This window comes from Canis aureus, chromosome 23, assembly GCF_053574225.1.
Source record: "Canis aureus isolate CA01 chromosome 23, VMU_Caureus_v.1.0, whole genome shotgun sequence".
Classification (NCBI taxonomy): domain Eukaryota; kingdom Metazoa; phylum Chordata; class Mammalia; order Carnivora; family Canidae; genus Canis; species Canis aureus.
Window position 1 is genome coordinate 40,888,692 of NC_135633.1, and position 13,705 is coordinate 40,902,396.

At 36.2% G+C, this 13,705-nt stretch overlaps 1 protein-coding gene across 6 annotated transcripts in view; it reads right to left on the bottom strand.

The window, feature by feature from the left end:
- The window catches only part of NOX4 (NADPH oxidase 4), a 188,063-nt gene that overhangs the window by 27,212 nt on the left and 147,146 nt on the right, over positions 1–13,705 (bottom strand). For all 6 annotated transcript variants that reach the window (XM_077867383.1, XM_077867381.1, XM_077867379.1 and 3 more), the window contains 2 exons: positions 3,045–3,164; positions 990–1,098 (listed from right to left, as the gene is read on the bottom strand). In XM_077867383.1, the coding sequence (XP_077723509.1) occupies positions 990–1,098; positions 3,045–3,164 (229 nt within the window). The remainder of the gene's footprint in view (positions 1–989; positions 1,099–3,044; positions 3,165–13,705) is intronic.

Here is a 13,705-nt window from a genome sequence, read left to right on the forward strand (position 1 = left end):
TATTATTTCACTTATATGTAGAGTCTAAAAAACAAAACAAACACACATACAGAAATAGGGTCATAAATACAGAGAACAAACCGGTTCTCCAAAGGAAGGCGGGCAGGGGGATGGATGAACCAGGTGAAAGGGACTGAGAGGAACAAACTTCCAATTATGAAATGAATAAGTCACAAGGATGAAAATTACAGCATAGGGTATATAGTCAATAATATTATGATAACTTCATATGGTGACAGATTATAACTACATGTGGTGAGTGGTCTGTAATGTGTAATGGTTGATTCATTATGTAGTACACCTCAAACTAATATACTTCTGTATGTCAAGTATACTATGATTTACAAGAAAAAGGAAAAAAATGCAGCAAATATGCCTATGTATTGCTTGTATAATTTGAAAAAATAAAGATACATATATCAATAAACAAAGGGTTACGTGTAAGATAGATGAAGAATGCCTGTTTTTATCTCTGTAAGAAATAAAATTTAGAATTTATGATTTTTGAAATTCTGCCAGAGTGCCAAAAGTCTGGTGATGGTCCATTTGTAATACGAAAGGTGGAAATAAGAGATTAGTGCTGACAGAAAAAAGTATGAAAAGTATAGTAGCCAATATCTGCTGATTGCCCCGTTTTGTCTTCCGTCACCACCCCATATGCAGACATCATCAGCCATATGCCTGTAGTTCTATGTTAAAATACTCTATGCTAACAAATATTAGCATTTTTATGTAAAACATATCATAGATATACACACATTCAGTTGATAACTGAAAATATGTGTACTAAATTATTAATATGCTCTGTCTCTACTTTTAAGTTTAAGAGACTTTTTTCCCCTTCTTTCAACTTATCTCCATTATTTTCTGGTTTATTCTACAGCAAGCATTGATTGCTTTTGTAATTAGAAAAAAAATAATTTAAAGTTTAAATAATTTAAAAAATTTAATTTAAAAAATTGCAAAAGTCAAAACAAACCCAATTTTACCTTGTTATGTAAGACACAGAGTAAGTCTGCAAACCAGCGGAAGGACTGGATGTCTCTGCACACCCAAATAAAATACAGTCTTCTAAGCTTGTATGGTTTCCAGTCATCCCTTTAAAATTAAAAGAACACTATGGTGATGAGGATGGCAAAAAAAGTTAAGAATCCCTGTATCTTTGAAAATTTGCTTTTTATTTACTAATGAAAAACCAGTCATTTATTTTTATCATTTTTATCATTTGTCATTGCACTTACCATAAGTCCCAAATGAATTTAAAATGTAATGTACTGATTCAAGAGCACGATATACTCCATGAGTTAAAGTGTTTATATTTGTGGCTATTACATGCATATCACCTATTTTCAGTTGAACGCAAGAAACTAAACTCCTGGATGAGACTATGAGCCCTGTGTCTCAGAAAGTTCTGTATTTTCAGTAAATTCTATCACTCAGCCGGGCTCCAGTGATCATTAGTTCATGCCCCTGCCTCCAGGCAAAATGAGCCAAAACCATTACAGAAAGCTGGTTGTTTATCCCCTTCTTAATAAACATTAAAGAGATGTAACAGTCACCTACTATGTAATGCATTCCAGTGACTCGTAATTCCAAGTCTGGATTCCTATTTATAATTATGAAGTCAGCCTGAGGTTAAGAAAATATTTTCTCTTTTTCTCAACTTTAAATATGTCTGAATAACTCACAGTATGTTTTCAGAAACAAATGATTTTTGGCTTGAAATATGGTTATTTTTCTAAGAACCTCCAAAAAGTCCCAAATTTGTAACAAGTATTTAAAATTGAAATAAAATATCATTCAAACACATCATTTCAATTTTATTATTTCCTTTTTTAGCACTCTATAAAAGACTTTTAATGCAAATTGTGCCTTCTCGAAAGATGAACAGAATAGATTTGAGAATAATTTCCTACTGTTGTTTTGCTTGTGATTTCATGACAATATTAATCCATTAAGTTTTGCTTATAATCCTAGAACTAAAATAACTGCAAAAGTATTTCCTACGTAAGCAAGCTTACATTTGAAAGTTCTATTCTCCAGTCTGTTATAAATTTGCTGAGTAACAGACCAAGTAATCATGTGCTCATTCGTCATCTCCCCAGCAAAGCTTTTCCTGACCATATGGCTACAATGACCCTGGCCCTTTATTCCAATATCCCATTAATCTCTCTCTTCTTTTTATCAGAGTTCTAATACTTTCTGAAATACTGTTAATTATGAATTTCTTACTGGTTTATTATCTGAATATAAGCTTTTTAAGGGCAGGGACTCTGTTTTATTCATAGCTGTCCCTATAGGATGGATTGGCATACAGGTGCTTAACAATATTTGCTGACAGAATGGATAAGGAGTGCCCCTTACCATTTATGAGGAAGAATAGGAATGAAGGCTGGTGTAATGGCTTTAAGAGGGCAGAGGAATGCCTGCTTATGATACTTTACAAGACACCATGCTGAAAGCCATCGACCACACAATGAGAATCCTTGAATTATTACCCTCATCTATCAGTAAATGGAATCCCATGAACAACAAGTATAGTAGTCCCTCCTTATCTGTGGTTTCACTTTCTGTAGTTTTAGTTACCCATGGTCATCCATGGCTGGGAAGCAGATGATTCTCCTCACTTCATATCATCACACAGGCATTTTATAATCTTACCTCATCACAAGAAGAAGGGTGAGTACAGTACAATATGATATTTTGAGGAAGAGAGACACCACACTCACATAGCTTTCCTCATAGTATATTGTTATAATTGCTCTGTTTTATTAGTTATTGTTGTTAATTTTTTACTGTGCCTAACTTATTAGTAAAACTTTACCACAGACATGTATGTATAGGAAAAAATATAATGTATGTAGGGTTCAGTGCTATCTGCAGTTTCAGGCATTCACTGGGGATCTTGGAACATACTCCCTATGCATAAGACGGAGGGTTACTGTAGATTAATGTTATGAGGAATGACCTCATACTAAAAGAGGGATGTTTGAAATAGTGACAGTTCTCTATTTCAACTAATAAAATGGATCAAAATGACATACAGCAGGGTGTTGAGTATTGATGCAAATGGAGTTACTCCAATGCCTCCAGCCACACAGAGGCTAACCTCGTAGTTCAATGATTCCTCAAATGGACTCCCAAATGGACCATCAATGTATAGCCTGTGAAGAAGGCAGATAAAGGTGGGGAAAGTTAAAAGAAGTTAAATTAATTCTCTGTGATCTACAGCAAACATGTTGATTCTAATTTCTAGGCTTTCTATGGCTCAGGCCTTATTTCATTGTTCTCATACTGATAAACCTAAATGAATACAAAATGCTGTGTATGAACTCTCAAAATTAAAACAAGTACATCTATTTCTCAGTCTTCCCTTTTTGAGGCAAACATTAATTAAAAGTATAGAGAAGTGTATATAGGACCATGACAGATAACTAAGGAGAAGGTAAAGCTCTGATTGTCTCATATTACTGCATTTGACTAAATTAAAACCAATTGCTTTATTAAGTCTAAATTCAATAAATAAGGTTTTCTTCAATGGCAAAGTCAGTAGCAGAAATATGTACTGAAACATTTACTCTGTGAACAGAAAAGTAATAGAAAAAAAGAAAGAAAGAAAGAAACTGTTTCCCTCTTGCCCTAGTAAGGTTTGTTAGTATAGAAATAACTGGAGAACAATATCAAAGAAGTCTCTACTTCCTTGGGATTGTATATTTAACTGTGTGCGTGTATGTGTGTGTGCGTGTGTGTGTGAAAAATTCTTAACTACAACAGAACCTGCTAATTGTTCATTCAATATTTCCCTTCTATTCTTTCTTGAGATATGTTTTTTAAAGATTTTGTTTCTTCACGAAAGATACCCAGAGAGAGAAAAAGAGAGAGAGAGAGAGAGAGAGAGAGAAGCAGAGACACAGGCAAAGGGAGAAGCAGGCTCCATGCAGGGAGCCTGACGTGGGACTTGAACCTGGTTCTCCAGGATCAGTCCCTGGGCTGAAGGCGGCGCTAAACCGCTGGGCCACCCCGGCTCCCTTCCATTCTTTCTTAATAACAAAACATTAATTTATATTCAGGGAAGCAAAGTGCTCAAAACACTACATTTCCCAAACCCCATTGCATTTATTTTCACTGTGTGACTATGTTCTGGTTAATGTAATATAAACAGAAGTACAATTGAAAAAAAACTGGAAGGCTCTCTGCAGAAAACTATGTCAGTTGAAAGTTGTACCTTTTTAATCCCTCCTTTTGTTTCCTTCTTCCTAGTATCTAAAATGTTGACTTGATGGACTTAATACTTATCTTTGATGGCTGTGGAATTATAGCCTATAGAATCTCTAGAATCTCTAGTCTATAGAATCTATAGACTACCTTGATCCAGCTATCTTAATGTGAAAGATATCTTAAAGGCACTGCCATTTTAATGTTCTTTTTTCTATTATAAAAAAATAACTTTGCGAAAACATGGCAACTGTCCCCCAAAGTACATTTATGTTGTCAGCCTTACTATATACGTGTCTTTCATTGTGAGGAGTGACTGCAACAGTAGGTCACTTAATATTAGGCATCTCTTAACTAACTAGTTAAATGTTAAATGAATTAATGAATGGACTGTCTTTTGGCCTCTGAGCTCTGTGGCATGTAGTCTAATCTGTATACCACCAGTCATTGCCAATATTTGGTTTCCTTTCCTCCTGGGTACTTATAGACTATACTTCCCAGAATTTTTGTGGTTATATTGATCCATATGTCTAATTCTGACTACTGGGTTGTGAGTAGAGGCAAGACTTAATACTTCCAGAATAAGGCAGGGAAAAGCTCCGTCCCTTTCATGAGAACTAAAAGGCCTGAGTTGAACAGAAGACAAAAGCCAACTGAATCCTTGACTTATGTAAAGAAAGCTGTTCTGGATCTACCAGGCCTGTAGAAGTCACTTTATAAGTAAGAAATAAATTTGTTTTGTGTCTTATCGCATTTTCTGGATATTTCAAGGTTAACTAGTTATGGCAGCAGAACTTAGACCAGCATGTACTACCATATGTACAGTTTATATTTAAATCTTCAAAGGAATTTGCAGGAGTACTGCTTTTAAAAATACTGTATTTAATAAAAAAGCTTCTTACTGGGCCTCAAGGAACAATAACCAAAGTTTGAATGTTTACAGTAGTATTCTAAACACAGCAGAAATTCAGAAATACAGGGATGCCTGGGTGGCTCAGCATTTGAGTGTCTGCTTTTGGCCCAGGGCGTGATCCCAGAATCCAGGATCGAGTCCCATATCGGGCTACTTGTGGGAAGACTACTTCTCGCTCTGCTGTGTCTCTGTCCTGTCTCTCTCTCTGTGTCTCTCATGAATAAATAAAATCTTTTTAAAAAAAGAAATTCAGAAATACTGATAGATCATATATCCACAATATGCTTCAATCTTAATACATCCATCTCATTCACATTTTACAGATTATTCACTCAACAAACATGCAGTGTGCCAAATATTTCAGTGATACTATTTTGGACTCAAAGATAAAATTGACACCATGACATCAAAAATGGCCTTATTGTTTTTGCATATCTCTTTTTAAGATTTTTAAAAATTTATATATTTGACACAGAGAGAAGGAGAGAGAGAATGCACACACAAGTTGGGGTGGGGTGGCAGAGAGAGAGGGAGAAGTAGACTCCTCAATGAGCAGAGAGCCCAATGTGGGCCTCAATCCTAAGACCCCAAGATCATGACTTGAGCCAAAGGCAGACGTTTAACTGACTGAGCCACCGAGGCACTCCAACCTTTTGCATCTTTCTATCAATATCATATTACATGGAATGGAGGATTAAAGAATGACAACACTACCTTGATCTTTTTAAAGATAACATCTTGCTTAAAAACATCAGTGACAAAATGCGTGGATAATTTTAACATGTATTTAAAGAGCAGAATTTAAGATACAATTCTTTATAAATGTCTTATGTACAATGCTTTTATAAAGATATTTTTAATTGAACAGAAAAAGAACAACCTCAAAGAAAAGCTACTAGAAGATATTTGAAAATTAGCGCTCAGTTCATTAGACTCTTGATAGAAATCTCAAAATATTAGTGGCTCAAAAACAATATATGTGAATTGATTCTATCATCTCTCACTGTGTAAGCAAATCTAGAATATAAACATTAAGTAAGAAAATTGGGCTTAAAAATAAATACTGCCAACTGCAAAAACAGATCACTGCAAATCTCTACAACTATTTTAGAATCCACTACACCCAGTGCAATCTTCTCTTAACTAGTCATTCATTCAGTGAACCGATGCTTTTATGCACCTGCCATGTGTTGGACAGTGTTCAAAGTGTCACGGAAAGAAAAATGAACAAGATAGAAAAAGCCCCTGGCCTCTTGGTTCCTTGACTCTAGTGGAAGAGGATCTAGCCTATAAGGAAAGATATAAAAAGATATATAATGTCATATAATGATAAGTGCTTTTATTTTATTTTATTTTATTTTTTTGATAAGTGCTTTTAAAAACAGGTAAAACAGGTGACTGATACATAAAAATTCATTATACTATTCTGTTCACTTTTATACATGCTTGAAATTTTGCATAGGTGGTTTCAAGGGATAGTCAGAGAAGGCCTCTCTGTGCATGTGGCAATGGAACAGAGACCCAAAAGAAGTGAAGAGGCAAGATATAAAAACATCTGGAAGAAGAATCTTTCCATCAGGATGAACAGGATGTGTAAAAAAACAAAGCATTTTGCCTTAAGGGTATATTCACACCAGCTAAACCCTTCCCAGAAATTTTCAGCTCAGTTTCTTCATTCAATGATTGTATTTATTAATGTTTATTAATAAATTGCTAATTGTATTTATTAATGTTTCTTTGTCAGGACTGATACTGTTTGGACGAATCCCTGGCATTTGTTCATTAACACATTTTTTAGCATCTAACCTACAAAAGGCACTTTTGTAGGCTCTAGAGATTATGGCAATGAACAAGAGACAAATACCCCTGTCTTTGGAGAGAGCTTCTTTCCAGTGTGATTATCTAACACATCTTTCATTCACATACACTTATTGAGTTATCTTATATGTACAAAGTTTTAGAGATAGAAAAGTATATCTCCTGTCCTTAGCAATTATGATGCTGCCCATTTCCTCTCCTGTGTCTGCCTTCTGTAAGAAAAAACAGACACAAGGACATTTTATTTGACCAGCAAAGGACAGGAGCAGTTATGAAAAACAGCTCTTTCTTACCTGTCTGCTTTACGACCAACAGGCCCGAATGCACACCCTCCCTCCATGTTTGGTTTTCCAGAATAACTTTCAGTAAGAAGACAAGATTCAGGGTTCTATACATTTACTAGAGTTGAGAACACAGGCCAGATACTTGCCCTCACCAAATCCGATTTCCTTCACTTCAAAATGGACCAATCAGATATGGTGACACAAAAAAAGCCTGCTTAAGAATTGTAGAAAGCCATAAATACCAGAAATACTCTTTGTTAATGGGATCAAAAAGCACCTACAGTGCACTGTCAGGTCAACTGAGAGGTCCGGTGTGAGAAGAGAAGTAGATGGGAGTGTGGTACGAAGGACCTAAAGAATCAGTTGTTTTTTCTTTTAAAGTTTTTAATTTTAATTCCAGTATAGCTGATATACAGTTATATCAGTTTCAAGTGTACAATATAATGAATGATTCAACATTTCTATACATTACTCAGTGCTCAGTCTGATAAGTGTACTCCTAATTCTGTCACCCATTTCACCCATCCCCCAACCCACCTCCCTTCTGGAAACCATCAGTTTGTTCTCTACAAGAATCTGGTTTTGGTTTGTCTCTTTTTTCTTTGCTTTGTTTCATAAATTCCACATGAGTGAAATCATATGGTATTTGTCTTTCTCTGACCTATTTCACTTAACATTATATTCTCTAGCTCCTTCCATGTCTTTGCAAGTGGCAAGATTTCATTCCTTTTTTATGGTTAAATAATATTACAGTGTGTGTATGTATATATATACCACTTCTTTAACCATTCATCTATCGATGGAAACTTGGGCTGCTGCTATAGGTTGGCTATTGTAAATAATGTTGTAACAAGCATAGGGATGCATGTATCCCTTTGAACTAGTGTTTTCTCATATTCTTTGGATAAATACCAGTAGTTCTATTTTCAGCTTTTTCAGGAACCTCCATTCTGCTTTCCAGAGTGGCTATAACAGTTTGTATTCTCACCAACAGTGCATGAGAGTTCCTTTTTTTCAACATCATAGCCAACACCTGTTTCTTGTGTTTTTGATTTTAGCCATTCTGACAGGTATGAGTTGATGTCTCACTGTACTTTTAATTTACATTTCCATGATGATAAGTGATGTTCAGCATCTTTTTATGTCTGTTGGCTTTCTGTATGTCTCCTTTGGAAAAATGTCTATTCATGTGCTCTGACCATTTTTTAATTGGATTATTTGATTTGGGGTATTGAGTTGTATCAGTTCTTTATATATTTTGGATACTAACCCTTTATCAGATATGTCATTTACAAATATCTTCTCCCCTTCCATAGGTTGCCTTTTACTGTTGTTGTTTCCTATACTGTGCAAAAGCTTTTATTTTGATGTAGTCTCAATACTTTATTTTGCCTTAGTTTCCCTGGCCACAGGAGACATATCTAGAAAACTGTTGTTATAGCTGATGTCAAAGAAATTACTGCCTGTACTCTCTTCTAGGATTTATATGGTATAATATTTAGGTCTTTCATCCATTTTAAATTTATTTGTGTATTTTGTAAGAAAGTAGTCCAGTTTCACTCTTTTGCATCTAGCTGTCCAGTTTTCCCAACACCTTTTGTTGAAGAGTTTTTTTTTTTTTTTCTGGTTGCATCTTCTTTCTTGCTTTCTCAAAGACTAATTGACCACATGATCATGGGTTTATTTCTGGGTTTTCTATTCTGTTCTATTGATCAATGTGTCTATTTTATGCCAGTACCATACTGTTTTGATTACTACAGTTTGTAATATACCTTAAAGTCTGGAATTGTGATACCTCCAATTTTGTGAATTTTCCACATTGCTTTGGCTATTCAGGGTCTTTTGTGGTTCTATACAAATTTTAGCACTGTTTGTCCTAGTTCTGCGAAAAATGCTGTTGGTTTTTGATAGAGATCACATTAAATGTGTAGGTCGCTTTGGGTGAAAAGGACATTTTAAAAATACTCGCTCTTTCAACTCTTGAGCATGGAATCTCTTCTCAATTCTTTGTGTTGATTTTTTTTCATCAATGTTTTATAGTTTTTAGATTTTATGCCCAGGTATTTTATTGTTTTTGTGCAACTACAAATGGGATTAGTTTCTTACTGTCACCTTATGCTGCTTCATTATTAGTGTACAGAAATGCAAAAGACTTCTGAACTCAACTTTATTGAGTTCGTTTACCAATTCTCGTAGTTTTTTGGTAGAGTCATTAGGATTTTTCTATTTATAGTATCATCTCATCTGCAAATAGTGAAAGTTTTACTTCTTCTTTACTAATTTCAATGCCTTTTATTTCTTTTTGTTGTCTGATTGCTATGGTTAGGTCTTCCAGTACTAAATTGAACAAAAGTGATGAAACTGGACATTCTTGTCTTGTTCCTGATCTTAGGGGAAAAGCTCTCAGTTTTCCAATTGAGTATGATGTGTGCTCTGAGTTTTTTGTATAAGGCCTTTATTTTATTGAGGTATGCTCCCTCCAGATCTACTTTGTTGACAGTTTTTATCATGAATGTATGATGTACTTTGTCGAATGCTTTTTCTGCATCTATTCAAATTATGTGGTTTTTATCTTTCTCTTATTGACATGATATATCATGTTGATTGATTTACACATACTGAACCACTCTTGTATCCATGAATAAATCCCACTTGATCATGTTGAATGATTTTTTTTTCTTTTAATTTTTATTTATTTATGATAGTCACAGAGAGAGAGAGAGAGAGAGGCAGAGACACAGGCAGAGGGAGAAGCAGGCTCCATGCACCGGGAGCCTGATGTGGGATTCAATCCCGAGTCTCCAGGATCGTGCCCTGGGCCAAAGGCAGGCGCCAAACCGCTGCGCCACCCAGGGATCCCCTGATTTTTTTTAATGTATTGTTGGATTCCATTTGCTAGTTATTTTGTTGAGGATTTTTATGTTTATGTTCACCAGAGATATTGGTCTGTAGTTTTCTTTTTATCTGAGATCAGGGTAACGCTGGCCTCATAGAATGAATTTGGAAGTTTTCCTTCCTTTTCTATTTTTTGGAACAGTTTGAGAAGAATAGGTATTAACTATTCTTTAAATGTTTGGTAGAATTCACCTGTGAAGCTGTCTGGTTCCGGACTTTAGTTGTTAGGAGCATTTTGATTACTGATTCAATTTCTTTGTTGGTTATCAGTTTGTCCAAATTTTCTATTTCTTCCTGCTTTAGTTTTGGTAGGTTAAACGTTTCTAGGAATTAATCCATTTCTTCCCTTAGGTCTCTTGCTATAGTTTGGTACTATTCTTTCATTTAGGACATATTTTTCTGTCTTCTCATTTTGTCTAACTCTCTGTGTCTGTTTTCTGTATGTTAGAAAAGTCAGCTATGCTTCTTGTTCTTGATGGTAATGTCATTATGAAGAAAGGGTCCTAAAATGACCACCAGTGGAGTGTCCACTGTTCCTCGGGACCTGGCACTTCAGGAACTGTCTCCTATATGTATTGTGTGTGCTCTACTGTCGAGTCTTGGCCTCTTCTTCAATCTAGTTGTCTACAGTGACTCTGCCTGTTTTGGGCAGTGCTTGGTTCCTAGATGGGTGGGGCACATTTTAACAAAGTGAGCAGTGGTATGCTTGTGAAGTGAGACCTGCCACTGCTGTGTGATGAGGTTCTACAAAACATGCTGGTTTGGGAGACATGGTGCTGGAGAGGTTTGTATATGTGTTCTAGAGGGTGGGGGCCTGCAGTGCCAGGACTGACACAGTGCCTGTGTCATTGGGAAGGGTGGATCTGCTGAAGCGTGAGGGTGTGGAGCTTGGTGCAAGTAAATTAGGTAGCAGAGCTCTGGTTCCTACAGGTGGCTGCTGTTTTTGTGGAGGGCAGAAGAGGGAAGTGGCACCTGCCGGCTCCTATGTTCATGGAGGAGTCTTCCTATGATCCCTTATCTTTGGGCTATACTCTGAAATGAGGAAATCACTCTCCTTCTTCTCCCTTCAGCACTTTCAAACGGCTGCTTTTATGCTGTATCTCTGATGACTATTTGTGGTGCTTTCTCTTTAAGGGTAGGACCTCAGCTTCCTAAAGCTTTCTGGGCTCTCTCAGAGCTGAGCTCACTGATTCTAGGCTTTAAGTCCCACTGGATATAAGAACTCATGAAATTCAGTCTCTGTCACTTTCAAAGCCAAAAGTTATGGAGATTCATCCTCTCTGTTCCTGAGTTCCCCAGTGTGAAAGTTTGTTTTACACCCTTTCCACATCACCGGCTTCCTCCCCACTGTGGACAGTCAAGCAGCCTGTATCTGGACTCCTTGGAAGCCCATGGGAAGTTGCAGCCCCAACTGCCAGGGTGGGGCAGGAGGGAAAGCCACCTTTGCCATGAGAAGCTAAGTTTGGAAGAAATAGGGAAAGGAGACTGTTGGTCATGGCTGGTTCGTTGTCCTGGGGTCATTTGCAGTCTATTCTGTCTGTTTCACCACTGGCATTGGTGAGTAGCATCAGGGCTGTTTTATTCCCAAACCACACCTTTACTATTCCTACCTTCTGTGATGTGTCCTTTTCTCTACCTTTAGTCATGGGATTTATTCTGCCAATTTTTTAAATTGTTTTCTTGGTTATTTATGCTGATGTGAATGAGTGTTATCTAGTTCTATCTGTGGGACAAGTTAAGTTTAAGGTCCTCCTACTCTGCCATTTCCCAGCCTGTATCTTCTCTGTTTTTTTGTTGGAAATACTTTTTGCACATAGAGAAACAAAATTTTGCTTCTTTGGAAGGAAAGATGAGGAATGAAATAACTGGTAATTTGGCAACACCTGGGTTTTTGAGGGAGGCAACTCTCCAAAGTCTTGCAACAACATAATGGCAGTGAGATCAACCTGATAAACTTTTAAACTTCAGTTGATCACTATTAAAAAGTTTCATTATGAAGGAGTGTGGTTATAAGAGAATTCTAAGAAAAGGAGGGATGTTCTTTCCTGGACCATTAAAAAATATATAAACTTTTTTTAGAAAATTCAGTAAGTGTTTCCCTCGAAAGTAGAATACACTAACATATTTAAAATTGATTTGATTTTTCAATGTGTAACATCGATCAGGTGATAGATCAGTTATATCACAAATCTTCCTCTCAATGGAAAAATCCATGGGCTGCAAATTAATTCAACTATATTAAAAAGTAAAAGTACAATCAATAGTTCTTGAAATCTTATTCCCCAATGCTTCCTATCACTTCCTCCAAAATGCACTGACATCATAATACATTAAAGTAGAACTTATTTAGATAATCTGATAATTGGTAAAATTATCTTAAGAAGGATATGTTTATTAACTTAAGAAAATAGGTACTAATTATATCAGTATTTCAAAGAACAATAATATAAGAAGGAAAAAAGTATTTTGTAGTCAAATTAATTTGGGAAATGTGTTAAGAAAGTTTTTTTGTTTATTTAAAAAATTGGGGGGGGGGCGGTTAGAAGGATCGAGAATCTTAAGCAGGCTCCACACACAGTGCAGAGCCCAATGTGGACCCAGATCTCCCAACCCTGAGATCACGACCTGAGACAAAATCAAAAGTCAGATGCTTAACTGAGCCACCCAGATGCCCATAAAAATTTCTTTAAAAAGTCAAAATAATTTTAAAAAATTTCTTTCATTCAAAATTTCTCTAGGCCTTTCACATACCAAAAGTGCCTTATGAATCTCCAAGCAGGGGATACACAATACTTTGTAAACATATTTCACCACAAATTCTTTTTCCATAGAATATCTGCCAAGATTCTAGAGAATAGGGAACAATTTAGGAAATAGAGAATCAAAAAAAAGAAAAAGTATTCCTCTTTACCAGACCATTTCTTCTGCTAGGTTTCACAAATGATAACTAGCTATTAACGACACTGTAAAAATTATTTTAAAGATTACGTGGGTGGCGAATTAATGCACTTTTATTTAACATGTAATAATGGAAGGCTTACTGTAGTAAAGGCTACTACTATCTGCTGCAGCCAAAAAAGAATGATAATAAAAAAGAAAGCAGATGATTAATTGCAATGTCTGCTCACAAGGGGGTTACAAGGTAGGAAGTGGCAGGGACAATGCCTACAGTATAAAATGAGGCAGAATTTGAGAAGTTACTTACATGTGCTGTATAACCATGCTACGTATACACAGTGCTTTGTACTTCTCACATATTATGTCATAATCTTAACACTTTATGAGGTGGTTACAGTATAATTGTCCCCATTTAATAAATGAAGACTACGAGAAGTGCCGGACAGGTATGAAGTTTCACATGTCCAAATCGATGAGAGAGAGGATGAGGGAGAATAAAAGGTGAGGAGAGACAGACCAGGGTTCAGTCTGTAAAGAGAACCTCATAGGTTGTGCATCTCAGGCACTGTGTCCCTCCACTCAGAACTAAGACATGCTTTCGAGATTGCCATTGGTCAAATGTGAGAACTAACCTGTGTGCAGGAAAGGAAGAGCAGGAGCACTGCTCCACAGCTGCTTTGTC